The sequence below is a fragment of the Aedes aegypti genome, chromosome 2, assembly GCF_002204515.2.
Source record: "Aedes aegypti strain LVP_AGWG chromosome 2, AaegL5.0 Primary Assembly, whole genome shotgun sequence".
In the NCBI taxonomy this organism is placed as follows: Eukaryota; Metazoa; Arthropoda; class Insecta; order Diptera; family Culicidae; genus Aedes; species Aedes aegypti.
Genome location: NC_035108.1, coordinates 434684434 through 434711344, shown reverse-complemented (window position 1 = coordinate 434711344; position 26911 = coordinate 434684434). Strand labels below are relative to the sequence as shown.

The window sequence follows — 26911 nt, the reverse complement described above, 5'->3', positions numbered from 1 at the left end:
TCGACAATGGCTCTTGTCACGCGTTTCGTCGTTTTGAGGCTGCTCCGACTTCACCAATACCTCATTCAAAATTACATCCGAATCGGTGTAGTTAGCACCGTACTCGCCATCGGAACCGGCGTAATCCATTGGATCATTGTGCACCATTCGAAATTTTTCGTGCAACTAAACGAAAACGTGCAGGAGTTCCCGTTCGGTGTCACCTTTGGAATCCTGACGGTCATCCTCATCAGCACTCTGCTCCTGTACGCACTCCATCTGGAATCGGTGGAAAAATCGCACATAAGGTCCCGCAATGCCATCCGCTCTCGCTACGTGGACTTCATCATCCTGTGTCTGTGCACTCAGATGAACGATGCCACCGAGAGGTACCTCTGCCAGGGTGTCATTTCCCGGGACAAGCTGGACGCAATGCAGGCCGAAATCGAGGACAGCATCGAACGGTTCCGCGAAAGTGCCCGTAAATTGCTGAACGCCCCCGCCAGCATCTCCCTGCAGGAGCTGGAAGACTACTTTCGCCTCAGTCAGCCCGGAAGCGACGTCGGAGAGGAGATTCTCAAATTGAAAAGGTAATGGCACTTATTGGGCGTTGCACACTGGGGTAGATCGCGGATTTCGACGGCCAAAACGTTCAGAGCTATAACAGTAGCGCAACCAGGACTTGGTTATGAAGGGAGGGTTTTGAAATTTAGAAGGTTATGCTTTTTTAAAGGTATATTTTGATTGAAACATTTTAGTTGAAAAATTGAAGTAAATTTCCCTTTTTCAACACGCATTGTAAAAATGTATTGAGTAACATACACAGAAAAAAATATTTAAACTTCAATGTGATGTAAACTGAAGTCTACTGTAAAAATCAATCAAATTCGTGTGTTGTTACAGCATCATGTAAACTACATACATTTAATTTTTATTTAAAAATGCTCGAATATTACATGACCGTGTAAATTTGAAGTGAATTCGATTTAAAAATTATGGTTTGGTCATTGAAATTTAAGTTTATTTTGATGCTCCAAATACAGTGGGATTCCGTTTTTGGCATGCTCCGTTTTTGGCATGCTCCATTTTTGGCACCCCCCGATTTTGGCAACAAAATGGATCCGTTTTTGGCAACATTTTTGAAAACCATTAAAATTTGTAAACTTTTGCAAAAATCTGTGTGTCTTTTGTGTTACTTATTTGAAAAGCAAGTCAGCTTTACGCTTATCGCATTCTAGAGCTAAATTTTTGTTGATATTTCCCCGAATTGCACCAACTGCTAGTATAACCGTACGCGCCCATTTATTTCTAAAAGGTCGTGTGTTTGCAACGTTTCATAAAGTAATTAATCTCTATGAGTATCTCAACTAGAGTTCCAATGTCTTTTCTCAGGCATTAACGCTGTATGACCAGCCCACTTGAGTATACCGGTAGGTGATACACATTCTTCTTCGAATTTGGAAAAGCTCTTTTGAACGAAGCACAAGCACCCACACAAGAGCAACAAAAAGTCTATGGATTTCTATCATGAACTTTTTCTCGCCTCTCCAGCTCAAGCAAAAAGTTGGGTCTCTTAGAATTTCTTTGACAACACCAGGATAAATAAATGACCCAACTGCTTCTATACGCTGTTTCGCCACCATGACACATGCAAACACAGTCGTAACTACACTTTATTTCAATAAAGTAATTAAAGCGTGCGATGATTACGGTAGAGACTCTGTATAATGTTAGATATTTGAAGAAACGATCCAATGATGCTCAGGATGGAGTATAATGCGTGCCATTGTGTTGTGTACGCTTGAGTGTAATGTTTTTAGCGCTCCGCCTTTGCACTATGTTTTCTCCGCGAATTGGTGCCTAATAAACAATAAATTTAGTTCACGTTGCTTAGTATCGCTGTGTTCAATCGTTGTGCTTAAGGAAAATAACGGTTGGACTGATTAAGGGCACGAACATAATCGAAAATTTGTGCGTGATATTATCGAAGCAAAAAGTGATGGATGCGATGGATACGCTTTGCAAAAAGTGCTCCGCAGACATTGACATGATGAAGTGTCTTTACACTGTCTGTGAAGGTAGATGCGCGAGAAAGTTTCACGCCCGGTGTGTCGGTGTCACTGAGAACGATTTATGCGCACTATCGAAGAATATCGTTTGGATATGTGATGACTGCATGATCGAATTTTGCAAGGTTAGAGATCGCATTCCAGAACCTCCGAAGGCTCAGTCGGTAGATAATAGTTCACTCTCAATTGATCTGAAAAAGCTAAAACTGCAAATCGACGACATCAACAATTCTTTTGCAAAGCTATCTGTTGCCATTGCTTCAACATCGTCATCTCCGTCAACACAACGACAACAACGCCACTCAACACCAATTGTTTCGCCTTAACCCCTGAGCAGTTCGAGTATATGTTTGCCTGAATGTTCGCGCTCATCTACACGCAGCCGTGAGAATAAGTTTTCTCTGCTCTTGTCGAATATCGATGGACGTGTGACTGAAAACGAGATTGCCTGCTTGGTATCCCAATCTCTTTGTGCTCCAGAACCCGAGTGTACGGATGTAACAAAACTGGTACCTAGTTGGAAAAATTGTGAAGAACTGGATTATGTTTCCTTCAAGATAGTGTTAGATAAACGTTGGAAAGTATTGGCTCTGACTGCTACAACATGGCCGCCTGGTGTAACGTTTCGAGAGTTTGCTCACAGGAACAAAGATCCTTGGAAACCGATAGATGGGAAAGCGTAGTGCTAGAAATATCTGTGTTTGTTATCATTGTCTTTGTTTGAGTAATATTTGAGTTTGAGAAAAGTGTAATGATTTTGTTTTCGAGTTCGTTTAGTTGATCAATGAAGTTACTTTTTTATAGTATGTTTTGTTATGATTGTATTGTATTATGTGAAGGCGATTGATCGTAAAGAATCCTTTTTATGTTTTCTGTATAGAAGTTTAGTTTTAGACAAAAGTACAATTAAGTTAAAACAGTCTGTACAGTTTAACTGAAGACGGTGTGAGTAAATGAATAAATAAATACATATCAGGATTTTAATTAAGCATGCGGGCACATGGATCAAAATATTCCTAATGCTATCCTGGTGATCCTTAGCTAGGTCTAGGAGTTTTCTAACTATATTCTGGAGAATCCTTACGGGATCCTATGTTCCTCTCGGAATCTTCAGCGGAATCTTGAAAATACTGAGCGAAATCTGGGTATTCCTATCGAGTATTAAAGATTTCTGGCGGGATCCTTAAGAGATATAATTAGTTGTTTGAGACGATGTGTAAAATCTATCGATTCCTTGTAATTTCTTAAGGTCTCTGACGTCCTGTATGTTTCTAGCGGAATGCTGGAATTTTCTAGTTGTATGCTGAACATTTCTACCAAAATCTTGAGAATTCTGAATAGGTTTCCCGTGGATTATGGAGATTACTATTGGTAGTCTTAGAAGTCTTTATAAACTTTCGAGAATTTTCAGCAATATCGCAGCGGAATCTGAGCAATGTTCTTAAAATTCCTAGCAAGCTCTTGGATTGACGTTAATTGCTACATGACTTTTAGGCAAGATCCTGTCGATTTCTAGCGAGCTACTTTAGAGTGTTAGCGGATTTCTGTGGATTCTTAACCGACACCTGAAGATTCTTATCGGGATTGAGGGGTTTCATAGCGGGATCCTGCGAATATCTGTTGGATTCATATGATTATTTTATAATATGCAAGCTCAACTTCTAAAACTAATTGAAGTGATAAGAAGCTTATTTGTGTATTCTACGAAATTGTGGGCCACAGTTATGGATCTTGGGGTGCTCTAGCATTCGCATGTTGAGCATCACTGTTCTATACCATTTTTCAATTATTTCTAGGGGATTATTTCATCCATATTGCTGCGGAAAATTCAAATGATTGTATAGTCAACATTCTGTTTCGATAAACATGTTTGTATATTGATTTCAGCTGTTGCTGTGTGCCCTTTTGATTGAAATAAATCATTTTATATGAGATACCATACTATGCAAAGAACATAATTTTGAAGAGCCATTTTCAATTGATCGAATATTGTCAAATTTGGCAGCAGAAGCGATAGCCATTAAACCACCAACCCCGTCATTGTAAAATTGGCCGCTTTAACTTAAAAGACAAACTGTTATATTAAGTTATGTTCATTGAATTAAAAAATCATTATGTTTTGTAACACCTAGAACTTTTTTGTATTACGATTGTTAAGAAAATTTTCCGTTTTGCGGTAACCGCCGAGTTCTACCGCAGCTGTCAATGTTCTACCGCAGGCTTCGAAATCATTCTATCATTAAAGGAAACAATTCAATCATAGTATGCTTGAAAGAGAAAGCGCTATGAAAAATTTCAACAAACAACAATCATCAAGACGGTATCCAAGGTATCATTGAAGCCTACTGATGATTTACCAGTGCAAATTAGTAATGTGACAGCTGCGGTAGATTTCTGTTGAACCTTAAAACGGAAAGTTTTCTCTGAAATTGCAATAAATACGTTTCTAATGAAAAGTATTGTAATTCTGTATTATTTCACTATTTTATGGAATTGTCCAACTCTAGAATAAAGGTCACTTATGCGATTATTGTTTTTACACGGTCTATGTATGCAAAAAGTTTCCATAAAGCTCATAGAACATCATCGAAGATGCTTCAGCAACTTCAGCAATCTAAAGTGTGTGGAGCGACTGCCACAATTAACATGACAGGTCTATAAATTTATAGCATATCCCTCTCCTACGGAAATCCGCTTCGAAATGGACCATTTGGAAGTCTGGCCATCATTTGAATCCATAATAATGATGTAATAACGTTCAAATAATATTCTTGAAAGTGAAAAAAATGGGTTCCGATTTTGGCACGGTTCCGTTTTTGGCAACTGAAAGTTTCGATTTTGTTGCCAAAAACGGAATCCCACTGTATGTGCATTGAAATAAACTTAAATTTACAACATATTTTTAGCTGTGTAGTTACACACATCTACAAATTTACAATACGACGCGTCGTATTGTAACGATGTGAGACGAAGAAAAAATAATATTAAGGCAAGACAGATAGGTGGTACGAGAGATGGAAAAGAGAAACGACAAAAGAGATAATTCTGGACAAACATTTCAAAAGGGCACATCGACATTGGTAAACATTGGCTTTGCCAGTCGCTGTTGAGCCCAATTCAAATTGATCACGCTCACCAATACCACTATCAGGAAGAGCTAACACCAATCTTTCTGATAGTGGGGTTAGTTTGCGTGGGCGGGCTAGAAAGGGCTCAACAGCAATGTTTCTGACCTCTTGGGCCCTTTTCAAATGTTTGTCCAGAATTTTTGTTTTGCTCCACGTGAGACGTTACGATCTGGACGTTATCATTTAGGACAGCCGGATTCGAAATTTCTGAAGGCCCAGCATTTAAACAGCCTTGTATCGGACCAACATCTGCATTTAAGACGCATATACGGCTTGTTAGCATTTAATGCCGCGTATACTGCTAAATAAATGCTTTATTAAGTGCTTACTGTTAACCTGAGAATTGTTACGTTAGGATTTGACTGAGGAACCACTGACACAATGTATGTAGGCTTAGCTGAAATGCTTGTTGAACATCGATTCGTTCGTGTACTCAAATGAAATCTTATATTTGATTTGATTCCCCGAAGGTTAGGTTGATTGGGAAGTCAGAGTCCACGGTTCTTTACTAGTTCTACATGTAAAAGAAACAACTTGTCCGGTCGGGTGGCTAACAATAACTGACTCGTTTATTTTCCGTTCTCTCTATCTACATGGTATACATAACAATGTGGGTGTGTACGAATGTCGGGGGGATACTGAACAGTGAGAACTAATAAATTCAAATGTAATAACTATCTTTTTATGTTACATCTCCCCTTTCATCAAAAACTTAATAATACTCAAAATCATTATCTCTTCTTATTCGAACTTCTCTACCACTTCTCGTTCTAACTGGTTCCTCCGTTGATGGTTGAACTTGCTCTGGAATGTCTCTGTTTTCTCCTTCCTCGGGTATTGAAGATGGTTGTGCTTCTTCACGCTTAGTCGGTAGAAGTACCGAGTCAGGATCGTCGTCATCAAGTGCACATGGCTTCGTTCTGGAGTGCCTCATGTCTCGAACATTCCTGCGTAGGTGACGACCGTTAGATAGCTTGACAATGTACGAACGCGGCTGTTCTAGTTTGCGTTCTACAATTCCTTTCTTTCACAGGTGAGACTTCGTATTTTGCACCACTACATGTTGACCTTCAACAAATTCAGGTGCGTTGCATGTTCCACGATCTGCATAGACCTTCTGTTTATCTCGGAGATGTCTTAAGTTGTTTGACACATTTCCAACCAATCTTGGTTGCAACACTTCTTTCGTTGCTGGTAGTGTTGTTCGCAAAACTCGACCCATCAATCTTTGGTTGGAAGATAATAATTGCTGATCACGAGGTGTATTTCTGTGCATCAGAAGAGCTAACTGAATATCAGAGTTATCTTCTGTGCAGCGCTTCAATAAGTTTTTAGCTGTTTGCGCAAATCGTTCCGATAAGCCATTACTCCTCGGAAAGTGCGGGCTTGAAGTCACATGATCAAAGGTCCATTGCTTGCTGAAGTTGGCAAATTCCGAGGATGAATATTGTGGGCCATTGTCCGTAAACAGTATTCTGGGGATTCCAAATGTTGAAAACCATCTCTTTAACTCCGTTATCACTGATTTGGATGATGTTTCTCTGAGTTTCACGAAATCAAAATACCCAGAATAATTGTCAGCAATCAGAATGAAATCGTTACCTTGAAAGTGGAATAAGTCTGATCCCACAATTTCGAATGGTAGTGTTGGAATTTCGGATTTCAAAATATTGTGGGTTGTCGTAGCACGTTGATGTTTTTCGCAGACTGGACAACCTTCAACCATCCTCGAGATATCTTTGGTCATACCTATCCAAAAGAGCATCTGTTTCGCACGGCTTATGCATCCTTGAACGCCTGCGTGTCCCACATGAATCATACGCAACATTTTCGACTTTAGAGATGTCGGCACCAAAATTTGGTGTGATCGGAACACAATCCCTTCATATACTGACATTTCGTCCCGAAAATTCCAATACTTCCTAATTGTTGCAGGAATACCTAATCTATTATCTGGCCAACCTTTCATGATTGTAGACATCAACTGACTTAGCTCCGAATCCTTGCTAGTTTCTTCGATGATCTCAGCCTTGGCTATTTTTGACATTTGCAGAACTATGTGTACTTCCAGCTCGTCAAATGATTCCGCTTCGTGTTGGTTGTCCACATCTCTACTTAAAATGTCTGGGATTGGAATATCGGAATCTTTTTTATACACAATAGTGGGAGCATACTGTGACACGTCTAGCAAGATTCTTTTCGAGCGAGGAGGTGCACGATCCAATGTTTTCTTGCTAATTGACTCCAAAGGTTTGTGGTCCGTTTCTACAATCAAATTTTTTCCGTAAACATATTCATGAAATTTGTTACAAGCAAATCGAATTGCCGCAGCCTCTTTCTCAATTTGAGGGTAATTTTCCTGAGCGGGCGTAAGAGATTTTGAAGCGTATGCCACTGGTTTGCCATTCTGTAGCAATACAGCTCCCAAAGCCTTTGAGCTTGCATCCACTGATAAGGTAACGTTGGCATTAACGTCGTAATATGCCAAAACCGGAGGACTCTGCATTAATTGCTTGATCTTTTGGAACGATTCTTCCTGTTCGTTACTCCATTCCCATTGTACATTCTTAATGAGCAACATTCTGAGGGGCTCTGTTATTGCAGAAAGATTTTCAATGAATTTTCCTAGATAAGTGATCATTCCGAGGACGCGTTGGAGCTGAACTTTATTCTCCGGGCGTTTAAGACGCTGAATTGCTGCTAGTTTATCAGGGTCTGCCTTAATCCCTTCTTGCGACACTATATGGCCAAGGAATTTCAGAGATGACTTGGCAAACGCACATTTCTCTTTATTGAGCTTTAATCCCGCTAATTCTAATCTTTGGAGAACCTGTTTCGTGATTTCTTCTAACTTTTCCTTCGTTAGAGCGTGAATCAGAATATCATCCATAGAACTTTCAACCCCTTGCAAACCTTCCAAGACTGAGTTCATCAATTTCTGGAAAACTTCCGGTGCGGAAGCTAGTCCAAATGGTAGCCGTTTACATGTGTACCGACCCCGAAGCGTACCAAAAGCCAAGTACTTTTTGGTTCGCTCTGAAACTGGTGTTTGCCAGAAGCCCTTTTTGAGATCCAGTACGGTAAACCACTTCGAATTACATTCATTCATTTATTTAGTTAACATCTACACAGATAACACTGAATCAACAATTTCACGCCACAATACTCGGTTCGTGGCCGCATCTCTCCATCCTCGGTTCTGCCCCACGCTCGCCAAATCGATACGCACTTGATCCGCCCACCTAGCTCGCTGCGCTCCACGCCTTCTTGTACCAACCGGATCCGAAGCGAATACCATCTTTGCAGGGTTGCTGTCCGGCATTCTTGCAACATGCCCTGCCCATCGTATCCTTCCAGCTTTGGCCACCTTCTGGATACTGGGTTCGCCGTAGAGTTGGGCGAGCTCGTGGTTCATCCTTCGCCGCCACACACCGTTCTCCTGCACACCGCCGAAGATCGTCCTAAGCACCCGACGTTCGAAAACTCCAAGTGCTTGCAAGTCCTCCTCGAGCATCGTCCACGTTTCATGCCCGTAGAGGACTACCGGCCTTATGAGCGTTTTGTACATGGTACATTTGGTGCGGGCGTGAATCTTTTTTGACCGCAGCTTCTTCTGGAGGCCATAGTAGGCCCGACTTCCACTGATGATGCGCCTCCGTATTTCACGGCTAACGTTATTGTCAGCCGTCAGCAAGGATCCAAGGTAGACGAACTCGTCGACCACCTCGAACGTATCCCCGTCTATCGTAACACTGCTACCTAGGCGAGCCCTGTCGCGCTCGGCCCCACCAGCTAGCATGTACTTTGTCTTGGCCGCATTCACCACCAGTCCAACTTTTGCTGCCTCGCGTTTCAGGCGGGTGTACAGGTCTGCCACCTTTTCAAATGTTCGGCCGACGATGTCCATATCATCCGCGAAGCAAACAAATTGACTGGATCTCGTAAAAATCGTACCCCGGCTGTTAAGCCCGGCTCTCCGCATAACACCTTCTAGCGCAATATTGAACAACAGGCACGAAAGTCCATCACCTTGTCGTAGTCCCCGGTGGGATCCAAACGAACTGGAGTGTTCGCCTGAAACCTTCACACAATTTTGCACACCTTCCATCGTTGCTCTTATCAGTCTCGTGAGCTTCCCGGGAAAGCTGTTCTCGTCCATGATTTTCCATAGCTCTACGCGGTCGATACTGTCGTATGCCGCCTTGAAATCAATGAAAAGGTGATGCGTTGGGACCTGGTATTCACGACATTTTTGGAGGATTTGCCGTACAGTAAAGATCTGGTCCGTTGTCGATCGGCCGTCAACGAAGCCGGCTTGATAACTTCCCACGAACTCGTTTACTACAGGTGACAGACGACGGAAGATGATCTGGGATAGTACTTTGTAGGTCGCATTTAGAATGGTGATCGCTCGAAAGTTCTCACAATCTAACTTGTCGCCTTTCTTGTAGATAGGGCAGATTACCCCTTCCTTCCACTCCTCCGGTAGCTGTTCTGTTTCCCAGATTGTGCCTATCAGCCGGTGCAGACAAATGGCCAGCCTTTCCGGACCCATCTTTATGAGTTCAGCTCCGATACCATCCTTACCAGCAGCTTTATTGTTCTTGAGCTGGTGAATGGCATCCTTAACCTCCCTCAAAGTGGGGGCTGGTTGGTTTCCATCTTCCGCAGTACTGACGAAGGCATTTCCTCCGTTGTCCCGTCCTTCATTGCCTGTGCTCTCAGCACCATTCAGGTGCTCGTCGAAGTGCTGCTTCCACCTTTCGATCACCTCACGCTCGTCCGTCAGAATGCTCCCATCCTTATCCCTGCACATCTCGGCTCGCGGCACGAAGCCGTTGCGGGATGCGTTGAGCTTCTGATAGAACCTACGCGTGTCCTGAGACCGGCACAGCTGTTCCATCTCCTCGCACTCCGTCTCCTCCAGGCGGCGTTTTTTCTCCCGAAAGAGGCGGGTCTGCTGTTGCCGTTTCCGTTTATAGCGTTCCACGTTCTGCCGGGTCCCTTGCTGCAGCATGACCGCCCGCGCTGCATTCTTCTCCTCCAAAACCTCCTGGCACTCCTCGTCGAACCAATCGTTCCGTCGACTCCGTCCCACGTACCCGACGTTGCTCTCAGCTGCATCGTTGATGGCTGCTTTTACTGTTCTCCAGCAGTCTTCAAGAGGGGCTTCGTCCAGCTCACCCTCTTCCGGTAATGCAGCCTCGAGTTGCTGCGCGTATGCCGCTGCGACATCCGGTTGCTTGAGCCGCTCTAGGTCATACCGGGGCGGCCGTCGGTACCGTACGTTGTTAACGACGGAGAGTTTTGGGCGCAGTTTGACCATCACCAGATAGTGGTCAGAGTCGATGTTAGCGCCACGATAGGTCCTGACGTCGATAATGTCGGAGAAGTGCCGACCATCAATCAGAACGTGGTCGATTTGCGATTCTGTCTGCTGTGGTGATCTCCAGGTGTATCGGTACGGAAGGCTGTGCTGGAAGTAGGTGCTACGAATGGCCATATTTTTGGAGGCGGCAAAATCAATTAGTCGTAGGCCGTTTTCGTTCGTCAGCCGGTGGGCGCTGAACTTTCCAATCGTCGGTCTGAACTCCTCCTCCTGGCCAACCTGAGCGTTTAGATCTCCTATGATGATTTTGACGTCGTGGCTTGGGCAGCTGTCGTACTCGCGTTCGAGCTGCGCGTAAAAAGCGTCTTTATCATCATCAGTGCTTCCGGAGTGTGGGCTGTGCACGTTTATTATGCTGAAGTTGAAGAACCGGCCTTTGATCCTCAACTTGCACATTCTCTCATTGATCGGCCACCACCCGATCACGCGCCTCTGCATATCACCCATCACTATAAAAGCTGTTCCCAGCTCATGTGTATTGCCGCAGCTCTGGTAGATGGTATGGTTACCTCTAAACGTTCGCACCATTGATCCCTTCCAACACACTTCCTGCAACGCTACGATGCCGAATCCACGGTCCTTCAGCACGTCGGCGAGTATGCGTGTGCTCCCGATGAAGTTGAGAGACTTACAGTTCCACGTACCGAGCTTCCAATCGCTAGTCCCTTTACGTCGCTGTGGTCTTCGCCGATTGTCCCGGTTCGTATTCTCTCGTTGATTATTCGTTGCTTGATGTTTTTACGGCTGGCTTGCAGGGCCTGACACCAACCCCCTAGATTTCCGGAGGACCATTCCCCCTAAATGTTCGGAGGACCATAGTGCGCAGTTTAGCTTAGAGTCCTTCTCTGGCACTCGGACGATGATCAGCCGCCCCTGACATGGGGAACAGACGCTGTTGTGAGCCGCTCCTAACATGGAGTACAGACGCTCAAGGTTTGCATAAGCAAAAGCAAAAGCAAACCCCCCCTTCCCTGTCAGCATACGACCGAAGTTCCCACCGGGGGTTGGTTACCCGATCTTCCCTAAGGTTACTCGTACCCCGGCCAGTACCGCGAGGAGGTAGGGATAGGAGTTGCTGGGCAAGAGGCTAAGGACCGCACAAAGGGGTCTATTTTATTCCTTCAGGTACGCGAGGTACCAATGGTACGCCATGCCCAGCCATTTACCAACCAAATTACATATCCGGCTTGAAATTTCCTCGATGGTAGATAGTGGATGAACCCGGCGAAGGATATTCTTGTTCACCTGCGACGGGTCAATGCAAATGCGAAGCTTACCTTTCTGTCGGACTATTACCATTGAGTTCAGCACGGGTGTGGGCTCGCTGATTTTCTCGATCACACCCATCTTCTCCAGTTCTGCTTTCACTTGATCCCGGAGTGAATGTGGGATCCTCCTTGGCGGATTGTACTGAAAAGTTGGACTTTCAGCTAGATCGATGTCGTACTCGAACCCGTTAACACAACCAAGGCCAGTGAACAACGATTTTTCCATCGACAACTCCTCCACTTTTGCAACCAATCTGAAGCGCACGCACGTTTTGCGACCAAGAATTGGCGTAACATCACCGTCAACCACTTTGAACACTGCATTTTCCGGATGGCCTTTGACGATCACTCGAAGAGCTGCTTCCCCTTTCACCATCATTTTGTGATTACTATACGACACTAGCCGCTTCGTGGTCGATGGCATCAGCTGTTCACCAAGCTTACAGAAAATATTGTACGGCAACACATTACACGCCGCACCGGTGTCTAGCTTCAGACAAACGTTCAATCCGTTGATTTGCAATGTTTCGAACCATACATCATCACTGTTTTCATCATCATCATACACCGCTCCAATGTAAAGCTCTTCCACTGACAGTTCTTCGGATTTGCCATCATCCTCTTCGCATGATACCGTTCGCACATATTTATTAACTCGCTTTTCGTTACCGGCCGTACCGAAACACCGGTCTGCGAAATGGCCCTTCCGCTTGCATTTTGCGCACACTTTATTGAATAGGGCACTTGCAGCCTTTGTTTAGTGTGCCCAACGGACCCATTTGATTTTGCTGGGAAACGTTCCGTAACGTGTTTTCCGTTTCAAGCCGTTACCCAGCAAAATCAAAGGGAGTCGTTGGGCACACTTTTGTTTGCTGCAAGCGCCCTATGCCGGGCATGATTTCCTCTTGTGTTCGTATCCACACCGGTTGCATTGAAACACATCTTCACTTCGAGCATCCCGGTTCTCGAATTTCTTCTGCCTAAGCAAATCCACTTCAGCACTATATTTTTCCAACATCACTTGCGATTGTTTCATTGATTGCTCATGATTTCTGCAAATGTCGATTGTTTTCTGGAGATCGTAATCATCGTTCAGCAGCTGAGGAATCAGTTTCGTATGCACAGTTCCGGAAATTATTCGGTCTTTCACCATTGAATCATTTAGCACACTGAATGAGCATCGCTTTGCCTGCTCACGCACATGAGTCAGAAACGTGTCAAATTGCTCTCCAGGATGTTGCACAATTTTACCGAATACATATCGCTCGTATGTCAAACACGATTTCGGTACGAAGTATGCACTGAACTTATCTTTCAAAACGTTTACGTCTCTCTCTTGCAAATCCGTGAGGCCAAACGTATCCATCACACGAATGCAGTCTTCACCAATACAACTAAGCAGCATTGCTGCTTGCACATGTGGTGGTTTTTTGTCCAACTCGGTAGCTACTGCATACCACTGGAATTGGCGCCACCACTGCTTCCACTTTGACGCCATATTTTCCTCTATGAGCAATGGCTTTGGAGGCTTAATCACCGCTCCCAGCGACGACATGGCCTTCTGCTCGAAACTTAAATCTTCGTTCGACATTTTGCTCAACAAACTAATTTCAATATTTTCTTAACTTCCATGACTTTTCAAAACTCGGTTCGATTCCGCCGATCGGGCACGCCGAATCCACGACTCTGACACCATGTGTTGGAACGGCGCAAGACGTTGAAAAAACGGGACACTGATTTTGTAGCGATTTCCATATTTATTCGGCAAAGGGCTTTAAAACTATAATATAAATTTCATTTTATGTTCGATTAATCTTTTTTAACAGTAAACAATACTCACATCTCAGTGACTCTAGTATTTTCAGTCAACGTCTTCGTTACCGTCATGTCAGTCTAGTCAATTTACCTATTTGAGTCGATTTTAAGGTTTTAGTCTTAAGTCATGTTTTAGGATGTATGTTTACTTACAATTGCATGGTTTTATGAAATAGTTTAAGGTCAAATTCAGTTTTAATTCATGTAAATAGATTAAGCAGGATATAGTGTATGGAACCTAACCTGAAACCACAACATTAGCAAATTAACTAATATTTGTAATTAATACAACTGTCTTTCATATATAACTCACTTTTGGGAATTACTCGAGTCCATTGGAATTCATTGTGAGTAATCGCATGTAAATAATTGTCTAAATTAAAGGATTTTAACTGGATTTTAGCTACGATAGCTTTCCAAATGAATCACACTTTATCAACGATCTTCTCATAAGCTATTTGTTTATCTCCACTCACAACGTTGAAATCATTGGGTGACAAGCCGTCTGTCAAATCCACAGCGTCCCTGTTGGGAATTTCTACTGCCGCGCCAAAGGTTGTAACGCCTCCCGCGACATCCCCCTCCACGTAATGCTGCTCCGGTCCAGCAGGATTACCTTCCGGAAGTACGTTGATCACGGCCAGCTTTGCCACGGGCCGGCGAAGAATTCCTGTAGCTGTTTGAACATCTACCTGCCGGACACGACCGTCTTTCCCAGGGATGACCTTCAAGACTTTACCTCTAGGCCATCGATTCCGAATGGCCTCGCCTACGATGAACACAACATCACCTTCCTTAACAGGCTTTACTTCGTCGTGCCATTTAGTACGCCGGGTCACGACTGGTAGATATTCTCGGATCCACCTACTCCAGAACTGATCCAGAACATAGCGGCACAAGTTCCATCCATTACGAAGTGCCTCGCCCTCTGTTGTAGGTGCTTTCTCCGGTTGTTTGACCCCATTCGAACTAAGGAGAATAAAATGATTCGGAGTCAAAGCCTCCTGGTCCGACGTCTCCAGCGGTACGTACGTCAACGGTCTGGAGTTGACAATTGATTCCGCTTCACAGATAATCGTGTGAAAAACCTCTTCAGACGGCGCACGGAATTCGTTGATCACCTCCATAGCTGTTTTCACTGATCTTACCATTCTCTCCCAGGCACCACCCATATGCGGGGAGGACGGTGGGATGAAGAACCAACGGGTGTTGGTGTTGGTGAATGTTTCCGCAAGCTCTCGGTTCATTGTAGCCAACTGATTGGCCAACTCTCGGCTAGCCCCAACAAAGTTTGTTCCGTGATCGGTGTAGATTTGTGCCGGTGCGCCTCGACGCGCAATGAATCTCCGTATTGCCAACTTACAGGACTCCGTAGAGAGTGATGCGGCTACCTCCACGTGGACGGCTCTTATCACCATACACGTAAAGAGCGCCACCCAGCGCTTCACCTGACTGCGGCCGATTTTTATCATGTACGGTCCGAAGTAGTCGACGCCAACCAGCGAAAAAGGACGGACGAACGGAGTTACTCGCGCTTCTGGAAGAGGCGCCATCTTAGGCACCGCCGGTTGTGCCTTGTAAACGTTGCACCATTGACACTTCTTCGACAACTTGCGCACCATAGTCCGGAGTGTTGAGATGTGAAACCGCTGACGAATCTCGTTAACTACTGTCTCGCCGTTGTGATGACCAAAACGCCTGTGGTGCCAATCTATCAGGAGCTCGGTGACACGATGATTCTTCGGCAAGATTATTGGGAATTTCGAATCGTACTTGGCAAGTGGGGACGCCTCTGTTCGGCCTGCCATCCGTATCACCCCAAACTCGTCCAGGAATGGCGACAACTGCTTAAGCGGGCTGCTGTTCTCCAGGTTCAGCAACCGATCTTCACTCTGATTTGCTTGCCGCAATACAACAAGCTCTTCGGCGTATTCTTCGGCTTGTGCAAGTCGCCACAATGCCCTCTCAGCTCGAACCAAATCTTCCTGCTTCAACACTCCTCCAGACTGCATCGATCTTTCCTTTCCTAGATCCAGATAACGATCCATAAACTGGTATACATATGCCGTGGTTCGTAGCATACGCTCCCATTTGGAGAACCGATTGTAATCGATGCACGGTTGTAACATTACCGCATGATGCACGTGAACTACTCGCAGTTCCTCTTCGATGTTTACTACGGGAGCTTTTTGCCGTGGCCATTCACTTTCCGGCTTAAGTAGGAAGTCTGGCGCAGCAAACCAACGGCTATTCGGACGACAATCAGGGCCCTTTCCTCACTTTGTGGCTTCATCCGCTACATTGATTTTGGTGGATATCCAACGCCATTCCTCAGGCTGCGTTTCTTCCAGGATCTCTCCGATGCGTACCGCTACGTATTGCCGATACCTCCGAGCATCCGAGTTGATCCAGGAAAGCACATTTGTGGAGTCACTCCAGAGGAATCTGCGGCTCGGTGCTATAGTGTGATACTCGGAAATAGACTTCGCTAGTCGACTTCCAATCACCGCCGCTTGTAATTCTAATCTGGGAATCGATAGTGGCTTTATCGGTGCCACTTTGGCCTTTGAAGCTATCAAGGCACATCGAGGCTGCCCATTGTCGATAATCCGGAAGTACGCGACACAAGCATAGACAGATTCGCTCGCGTCCACGAAAATATGAAGTTCAAGGGTTTGCAAACTGTCTGGATTGTATCCGGGAAAATAGCAGCGTGGTATCCGCGTTTGACTCAACTCGGAGAGCTTCTTAATCCATCGCTTCCAGTCTTCAAGCACGTCTGATGGAATTGCCTCATCCCATCCAACTTTAGCTCTCCAAAGGTCTTGGATGATGATCTTGCCGTGGATGAGCAGGTTCGAAATCAATCCAAGCGGATCGAAGACGCTCATGACGAACCGCAGGATGCTCCGCTTCGTTACTTCACCGAACTGGTCCGGCAGTTTGACCGCATATACGAAAACATCGTCGTCCGGTAGCCACGCCATACCGAGAACACGTTCTACTTGGCTTTCCTTGTCCACGCTAAAGTCCTTTCTTGTATCCTCTGCCACTTCTCCCAGAATCTGCAACACCTGCTTCGAATTTGAACGCCAGTTCCGTAGTTCGAATCCCGCGGATTGTTGAACCTCTCGTACCTCCGACGCCAGTTTTGCCATGGCTTCCTCCGTATCGCGGCTATCGAGGTAGTCATCCACGTAGTGGTTTTCCACCACTGCTGCCGCCGCTTCCGGAAATTCTGCCTTGCACTCCATCGCGTTAGTGTTTTTCACGAAATTTGCCGAACAGGGCGAACATGTCGACCCAAAGGTTGCCACATTCATGACGAAAACCTCCGGCTTCATCGATGGATCGCTTCTGTAGAGAAACCGCTGAACCTGTTGGTCTTCCTTTCTGATCTTCAGCTGATGATACATCTCTCGGATGTCACCTGCAATCGCTATCTGTCGCTGACGGAAACGGCACAATACTGTTGGTAACGACGTGAGAAGGTCCGGCCCCTTTAAAAGTGTGCCGTTCAGAGACACTCCGTTCACTTTGGCGGCCGCGTCCCAAACGATGCGAACCTTACCGGGCTTCCGTGGGTTAGTTACCACTCCGAGAGGCAGGTACCATGTACGATGAGGATCACTTTCTTCCAACTCCTGCGGCGTCGCTTTGTGGGCGTAGCCTTTGTTCAAGTATTCGGAAATCTGCTTGTCCAAACTCGCCCTCAATTCTGGATGATTTCGAAGTTTCCGCTCGAGGCAGATCAGCCGCCATAACTGGATGGCAACTCCACGACATCGTACCGCCATAGCAATCCGGTTTCATAGTGACCGTCAGCACGCTTGACAGTCGTTTGCTGCAGGATCTCCTTCGCTCGACGATCCTCATCTGCTTCTGGCCCGCATGTCACGGATACTCCAAGGTTTTCAACCGCAAAGTAGCCTTTTACTAGGTCATGTAACCTATTATCGTCTTCGTTCTTGCATATGTGTAATATTCGAGGTGACGAATCCGCTTTCGAGTCTCCGATGCTCCCGAAGATCGTCCATCCTAGCTTCGTTTTTGCCGCCACCGGTCCAAGTCGTCCTTCGCGCACCTTGAGGGGTAATGACAGTCTTATGTTGTCCAGCCCAATCAGGATTGTCGGAACGGCATTCTCGTAGCTTCTTACTGGTAGTCCGGCCAAATACGGGTACCGACGAGACAGTTCTTCATACTGCAGCGTCTGTACAGGAAGCTCCAGTTTACTTACGGTGCTGACGCTTGTCAACGAGAAACTTTTGCTGCTTTCTTCGCCGGAAATCCTCAGACTGACAAGCCGTGAGTCAGCTTCGTGCCGAGAGACATTCCCCGTCCAGGTCAAACACAGTGGTTTCAAGTCTCCTCCAAGATTCAGCAGGTTTGCCACCTCTCGATCGATCAGGGTCGATGACGAACCTTCATCAAGAAAGGCGAACGTGGATAATCGGGTCTTCTCACCATACAACACCACCGGGATGATGCGAAAAACCGTGGCGCTTCGAATCCGACAATGCACGTTGACGACCGCTTCAGATTTCGGCCGCGCTCCTGAACTTTCAGACGTTGGTTTCACCCCTATCGGTTGACCCGGGTGAAGTGATGGATGGTGTTTTTTATCGCAATCTCCGACTCCACAGATGCGTGTAGATTTACAGGACCATTTCCCATGGGGTACTAAACAGACCGCACATAGCTGGTGCGTTTCAACGGTCTTTAACCGATCTCCGAATGACAAGGACTTGAACTTGTTGCAGTCCTTAATCCGATGCTTCACACTGTGGCAAACGTAGCAGGGTCTTTCCTTGCTTTCCACCTTCTTCACCTGCTGTTGCTCAAATTTCCGGGGCTCCGAAGACACATGAGCGTTGACGAACGCCTTCTCCTTTCGTTGCTTCTCGTTTCCGCCGGCCCGAGGTCCTTCGAAGTCGGTGAAGTGCGCCACATCACTTGCGGCCGACGTGATGGCACTCATATACTCGCAAAACGTTCCCAAGTCCACAGGACCGGCGCTCTTCTTGTATAATGCCCAATCCAATCGGAGATGCGGCGGCAGCTTTTCCACCAGCTCTTGTAGAAGCGTGGGGTTAGTGAGGTGGGCTAGCTGATTTGCGGCCTGCAAATGACCAACAAGATTCTGGACAACGAGGCCGAAATTCACTAGAGTTTCAAGCCGTTCAGCCTTCGGAGTGGGTACACTACGTACTTTGCTAAGCAACGACTGGACCAATCGCTCAGGGCTCCCGAAAAGAATCTCCAGCGTCTCCATAACTTTCGGGACCGATGTTGGCAGCAGCAAATTACTCCGAACGGCCTCCAACGCTTTGCCCTTAAGGCATCTCTGGAGCCTCACCAGGTTCTCTGACTGAGAGTAACCACACATTGCAGTGGAGTTACGGAAGCTGCTCACAAAAAGGGGCCATTCCTCTGGATTCCCAGAAAACACTGGAAGTTCCTTTGGAACAACCTGTCTGGCGGACAACTGCTGCTGGAATTGTCCCCACATCGCCTGTTGATTTTGTATCTGCTGCAGCTGGGTAGCATATGGCTCGTTCTGTTGCTGTGGCGATGAATGTGACGATGCAGGTTGATGTATTGCTGACTGAGGCAATAATATCTCCGGCTCGACATGATGTTGTGGAGGTGAGGGGGTGTAACGCAGATGGAGGCTGAGATTGATCGTCGACTTGATCACACACCACCGATCTCGATACGTGCGACTGTGTGTGAGCCTGTTGAAACGAAGGATTGAACGATGGCAACGTTGATGCTGGTTGCACGCTCGATTGCTGCTCGATTGAGTGGGCTAGGGGTTCTTGCGACGAGTGCAAAACTGGGGGAAGCTGCGACGACGTCGACACCATGCTGCGAGGAGCTTTTGCTTGTGCTGAATTCGACGGAGGCGATTCGACAGTCAAATCCACAGGCGGTCTACCAGTTGTGTGTGGTAATGATGTTTCGCTTACGGGTGGGAACGATACACGTGTTCGAGTTTTTGGCTTCGAGATCGGTTCTGGGAATAAGAACGTCGGTAGGGGCGATCGTGGAACTACCTTTGGCAGTATGGACAGGGATTGCATCTGCGTGGATGGGGGAAACAACGACTGTGTATAAACCGGCTGGGTGTACACCGACTGTCTATACATGGATCGTACTGGCTGCGAACTTTGTACGGTACCACCGATTCTTATTGGAGTCGATGCTGTTATCGGATTATTGATACCTGCCACCGACCCGATACCTTCTGCTTCTACGTTATCGTTGATAACAGGCCCAGGACGATTTCCTCTGCCAACCGCTTCAACGTTCGGCGATGGGTTCGAGGTGATTTTGGGCACAGCTCCGGTGTATCGAGAAACCCCAGCAAACCAGAGATCATATAAGGATGTTCATTTCAAATTGTATAAATGTACAATTTTCGTTGGAATTGGATATGATGCAAAATTTAATTGATTGAAATTGTTAATGAAGTCATCTATTTCATCTGACTTGAATTTGCATCTTATAGAATTCCAATTTAATCTGACCAAATATGTAATTTCTTACTGCCATTCCATTACGATTTCTTTTTTACTTGGTGTGATTCTATTATAATCATCAATGTGAGATTACATATAAGTCCATCTGATGTAGAGATAAAGTTATACAAGGCAAGAACCCAACATAAACAGAAAAGGTGGAATTCATCGACATAGGTATTGACTTACCGGTTAAAAGAACATCACCGTTCAACAGAAAAACGATGAAATCACTTTGAATCAGTATTTTCGTACGATGTCTATAATAAATTGCTGCACTTCGTTCCAACTGCAAACGTTAACATGAAACCTTCAGTGTTGCACTGGTTTGGTCTTTGCCAAATGACAATTAAGAGTGGTAACATTCACATACGATGCTCTACAGTGTTTCATTTATATTAGCCTAAAGACCTGTGCGTGGTATAGTGGTAGTGTATCAGGCTAGTAATCTAAAGGTCAGTGGTTCGAGGCTTGTATCGTGCTATTTTATTTGTTTTTACTTTATTTGTTTGTAAAAATTAAGTCATATAAACTGCAATACACAATCATACATGAAATTATAGTGAACGCCAAATCAAATTGTCTGGAGTTGTATTGACCATGATAAATTCTCTGAAATGTACGTATATGGCCTCCAGATTTGTGCGAATAGAGGGAATGTGTGCATTTTATACAATCTGTTTTTACCGAATAAGCGTTCACTTTATTCGCTTGCAGTCTCAGTTATGTGAACATATTTGTTGGCTGGGACTATTCCTCTTCTAGGCACAACCATCTTAGTGCCAACCGAAATTGGTGGAAAAATATCCTCAATGTGTTCGGGCACTGGATTTCCTCCCGCTGCTTCATCCACTCCGTCCACCCACTCCTGAACCTGGCTATTTCGGCTAGCTCGGCTTCGACGACTTCTACGACTATCCGCTTCTTCGTCCTCAGCCTCGGCGATTAGAAGAGCATATTTCTCATCGAGATATTTCTTCTCCAGCGCAGCTTTTGCTTCCAGTCGAATACGATCCTGTTCTTGCTGCTCTTGAATCAGCTTTTCTTGAGCCCTTTTCTCCTCCTCCAGCCGTAATAGTTGAAGCTGCAACCGTGAAGATCGTGAAGTGCTGCCGCTTTTACCGGATACCGAATGATCACTTATGGTCACCGTGAATACGCACCGCTCGCATGACCACTTACCGATGTACCTCTCAGCCACCCCCGCACACGTACGATGGTACCAACGATGACACCGATCGCAAGCTACCATTTTCGTCACGTCGTTCGGGTTTTTGCACTTTTCGCAAATGCGCTGAGATCTCGTTGTCGTGGGCATCATGGATTCGTACTCTGCACCTCCGTAATCTTTTAATCCGTTTCAGCAACACACTTTCTATGAGTTGAGATTTTTAAAGAGTGTTGGAACGGCGCAAGACGTTGAAAAAACGGGACACTGATTTTGTAGCGATTTCCATATTTATTCGGCAAAGGGCTTTAAAACTATAATATAAATTTCATTTTATGTTCGATTAATCTTTTTTAACAGTAAACAATACTCACATCTCAGTGACTCTAGTATTTTCAGTCAACGTCTTCGTTACCGTCATGTCAGTCTAGTCAATTTACCTATTTAAGTCGATTTTAAGGTTTTAGTCTTAAGTCATGTTTTAGGATGTATGTTTACTTACAATTGCATGGTTTTATGAAATAGTTTAAGGTCAAATTCAGTTTTAATTCATGTAAATAGATTAAGCAGGATATAGTGTATGGAACCTAACCTGAAACCACAACATTAGCAAATTAACTAATATTTGTAATTAATACAACTGTCTTTCATATATAACTCACTTTTGGGAATTACTCGAGTCCATTGGAATTCATTGTGAGTAATCGCATGTAAATAATTGTCTAAATTAAAGGATTTTAACTGGATTTTAGCTACGATAGCTTTCCAAATGAATCACACTTTATCAACGATCTTCTCATAAGCTATTTGTTTATCTCCACTCACAACGTTGAAGTCATTGGGTGACAAGCCGTCTGTCAAATCCACAGCGTCCCTGTTGGGAATTTCTACTGCCGCGCCAAAGGTTGTAACGCCTCCCGCGACACCATGTAAAAGAAACAACTTGTCCGGTCGGGTGGCTAACAATAACTGACTCGTTTATTTTCCGTTCTCTCTATCTACATGGTATACATAACAATGTGGGTGTGTACGAATGTCGGGGGGATACTGAACAGTGAGAACTAATAAATTCAAATGTAATAACTATCTTTTTATGTTACACTACATCCTTTTCGCCTAGTTCTGGATGTATCGTAAATTGTATGTGAACTAGTGTCATTTAGAGCATATTTTCACCCTAGAACTAATATTTTCTATATAATTCGAGATTGAGTCCAACACTACGTGCATATACGATAGCTCATTTGTTTGAAACTACGCGTATTAGAAAATAATGATTTGGATACGATGGCGATACTTTGATAATTTTTCAACCCGACGAGCGGTCTGCCGTCCTCGTTTCTCTTGTAGTGTAGTCCCAGGGTAGCCGTCCCTTTGAGGTATCTGACAACTCGCTTCAGCGCCTGCCAGTGATTGTCCGTTGGTGATTGCTGGAACCTTCCCAAGTAGCTGACCAGGTAGCACAAATCCGGGCGTACACACAGCATTTGATACATCAGGCTGCCCAGCAACTCGCGGTATGGCTGGGAAGTGCGACATCCTTCACGACAGCCGCAATCCTTTCTCCATCGGATTCTTGGCGGGGTTACATTCAGTCATACCGAACTTCTCCTTAACGCCTAACGCCACCGAACGCCTTATGCCGAACCGATCCTCCAGCCTCGTCCTCCTTGAGTTGGAATACCCATTTCGTTTTGAGTAGCTTCACGCCGGCGGGGCACGCCACCATCTTCCAGACATCGTTGGCCAGAGGGCACGATCCTCACGGGTACGGATTTCATCGTATGTTTCGGGAACGTCTGAAGGGGAGGGAGGACCAACAGCACTAGCTCTAAATCCAGTAAGATAATCAAGGAACTTACCCGGAAAATGGGGCTCCCGTTCGCTGCGCCTCTCGGACTGCTCGCCTCTAGGGCCGGAGGACATGTCCAGATCTGATTGCGAAGGGAGTGCAGGGTTGGCTAGTTCCGTCGCAGCTTCGTCATCGGTATCATCTTCGGTTAGAAGTGCGCCTTCGTGGTCGGACGGGTCGAACGGACCGACCGCCGCATCATCAGGTTGGATGGCGTCCTCATCAATGGCTTCCTTGGCATGTTCTTCCCCCTCTTGCTCGTAGATCAAGGGTACCATCAGTCTCTCTTCCGCGCGATCTCTTGCATTGTTGGCCCACGGAAAGTAGTTTTCATTGAACTTGACGTCACGAGCAATCACGATTCTCCTTTCGTCCTTGTCCCATAGCCGGTAGCCTTTGGGCGCGTAACCAACCATGATCAGCTGTCGACTCTTCGCGTCGAGCTTCTTCCTCCGTTGACTCGGTATCCAGGCATAGGCTTGACAACCAAAAACGCGCGCCTTCTCCAGACTTGGCTTCCGACCGTACCATAGTTCAGCAGGCGTAACGTTTCTTGGAACAGCCGAGGTTGGGCTCCGATTGATCAGGAACACGGCCGACAGCACCGCTTCACACCAGATCGATTTTGGAGCATGAGATTCAATTTGCATGGTACGTACCTTCTCTATAAGGGTCCTGTTGAATCTCTCCGCCACTCCATTTTGTTGCGGAGAGTAGGCTACAGTTGGCTCGACTTGAATTCCCTTCGCTTTGTAGTAGTTCTTCTGGCTGGTTGAGAAGTACTCACGTCCCTGGTCCACGGTCAGTTTTGAAATCTTCGTGTCACAAGCCGCAGTCGTCATCGCTTCAAATTACTTGAATTTTTCAAAAACTTCCGATTTCTTCCTGATCAGGTACACCACAGCGAAATGCGAGTAGTCATCGATGAACGAGATCAGATAGCGATGACCTTCCCAGGATGCAGGCTCAATCGGCCCACACACGACCGAATGGATACGCTCCAACGGTCTGGTCGGTCTCTTGCACCATCGAACGGGTCCCGGCTGTGTTTTCCCAGGACACACACGTCGCAGAACTTGATCTTCTCCGGCTTGAAACGCACACCAAGGGCCAGGTTCTCACGCACCAGAGTAGCCATTCCACTTTCACTGATGTGACCGAGACGACGATGCCAGAGGGTAGCACTATCCGCTTCAGCCAAGCTTGGATTGGCCCGTTCCACTGCGATTTTCATAACGTAGAGGTTGCCCCGCATATGTGCCGTCGCAATCGTCTCACCATCCTTCTTCAGCGTTACGTATTTTTCGTTGAAAATGACTTCCACGCCGGCCTTCGTCAGCTTTTTCACGGACATGAGGTTATCCCTGAGAGAGGGAACAAAGAGAACATCCTTCGCATGCATCAGATCTCCACGGTTGCTCATTCCGCTGACAACACCTGATTCCTGATTCCATCTCTCCTTGCTTTTACCGCCGTCCGCACGGCCGCCCGCCATATAGACAACCGATTTTGGCTCACTGCCAACGTTGGCGTTCGTCTTTTTCCGGCTATCCTTCTTCATGTGGCCCCGTTTGCCACAGACATGGCACTTCCCGTTGAACTTCTCGCTTCCTTGCTTCTTCCGTTGGTCACCGGCGAATGCAGTTGGTTTTTCATCGTTGCTATGTATCCGGTCCAAACGCTTCGACTCGTCGCTTAGCAACCGGGTTTTCATCAACTCGTATGTCAACTCGTCCTCCGGCAAATTTTCAAGGGCTGTCATCAGGGGATCATAGGACTCCGGGAGGGTCAAACTGAGGGCCGCACAGACGTCGCTTTCTTCTAGTTTTGAACCGCCCACCCGGAGCTGCCGAACGAGGTCCTCAAACTTCAGCAGGTGGGCACGCAACGATGCCCCTTCCTTCAGCTGCAGACAAGCGATTCGCTTCCGTATAACCGTTTGCTTACCGGCCGACAGTCCGGAGTCGTCCATTGGTGACTGCGATGGAGAACCTATGTGAAGATAAATTAACCTTGAATGCTGTTAGAGAACGACTATTAGCAGAAGATATGATGAAATGTAATCAAATTTATAAGGAAGGTTTAAAAGGAAGATTCAACAACGTTTGTAAGTAGACTTCGGAAGTCATGAAATGTATAACGAAACGAGTCGTGGAGGTTCCAAGGAAAATGCAATCGGTGTTACAAAAAAGACATTAGGCTAAATAGTGCAATTCGAATCAGAAGCTAATATTGCGTGTGGTGGAAAAGCTGTAGCGTTGATAACCGGTAAGTCAACGTATTGCAAAGACGGGAGAAAAGTTTCAAGCTGGACTCCGGTGCTAGTAATTTTTTCATTTATCAAAAATAGCATTTCATTTCTATGGAGAAATTGAAGCATCCGAACTGAAACCATTTGCTTACAAATTGTTGATTTTTGTTTCGTGTGTATTGTTATTTGTCAGACACTTCACGTTTCTTGTGCAAAAACAGAGGGAAAATACTACAGGAGTGAAAGGGTTCTGTACCACTGAAAATATTTTCGTTTTTCGTTCGCTATCAATCATGTATCATGGATGAACGATTATGAAATGCATGAAATGAGATGACATAATGAGAAATAGTTCGCCCGGCACTGTAGCATTTCCCGCTTAGTTTCAGATCAACCGGATTACTAGGCTCAGCCTTGATCAAGCTACTGAGATAGCAAATAGGATCCACTTGATTACTCGATCGTCAACAGAGACAAATGCTTCCACCACAATTCCAGGTTTATCTAAGTTTGTATCTGTAATCTGGATCTGGATCTGGATCGTCTCTCCGGAAACTTATTTGTTCTTTAGGCCTAAATGTTAACCAAACCAAAAATGTTATGCTCTCAAATGCTGCATCAATTGGCTGTCGAATAAATCCCAATTTAACTGAATGTATGACAAATTTCTCGAGTTTGACTCGGACAAATTTCCAGTTTGTTATATTTTTGGAAAGGGAAGAAAATTGTGTTATTTATTAGCATTTATTAGCAGCAATGCACAGGTAATTTTGAATTCACTGCACTGCCCATACTCACAAAACAGTTCCATTTATAAAGGGAATACCATAGAATATGGGACTGTTATGCAAGTATTGGCAGTGCATTCTTCGATGGTCTTAGAATTTGAAAACAGAACAAAACTATAAAACCGACTGACACTCACAATGTCAATACAAATAAAACTAACTAATCAATCTGCAGTTGTAGGATGCGTAGTGATGACTTCAAAATCAAATTGGTAAGCCTTATGTTTTTTCGGCAATATGGGGAGAATTATAACCATGATTCAATGAACAACTTTGCAGGAAGTTTATTGCTGGGGCGATGCTTTCGACAGCTACAACAACTGATCTAGCTCAGGTACAACTTATTTGATCAAAGCTGAAAAAGCTCAACCTTTAGGATTTATCCAGCGAATTAGAAGTTTTGGCCGACGAAACCAGCGATCTGCCCCAGTGTGCGTTGTGCGTCTGCTGTCGGTACTGATTTATTCGAAAACGGTATCCTTTTTTTTTTCTTCTAATCGTTTCCCTTAACTGCAGGTCTTCTAAGCCTTTGCTTACGGAACGAAGTATCAAAGAACTGCTCGGCAAATGATGAAGCAATTGGGAGACGGTTGCGTTGCGATCCCTGGACCAGCATAAATTCGAACCAATTAGGAGATTATCAAAGAGGGGGAAATAGAGAAATGCTTTCAGATGTTTGA

At 45.4% G+C, this 26911-nt stretch overlaps 1 protein-coding gene across 1 annotated transcript; it reads left to right on the top strand.

Annotated features, from left to right (window-relative positions):
- Positions 1–26911, top strand: LOC5575561. Its single transcript, XM_001662017.2, has 2 exons — positions 1–569; positions 26748–26911. The coding sequence occupies exons 1-2, from the start codon at positions 7–9 to the stop codon at positions 26800–26802; spliced, it is 618 nt and encodes a 205-aa protein (XP_001662067.2). The 5' UTR covers positions 1–6; the 3' UTR covers positions 26803–26911.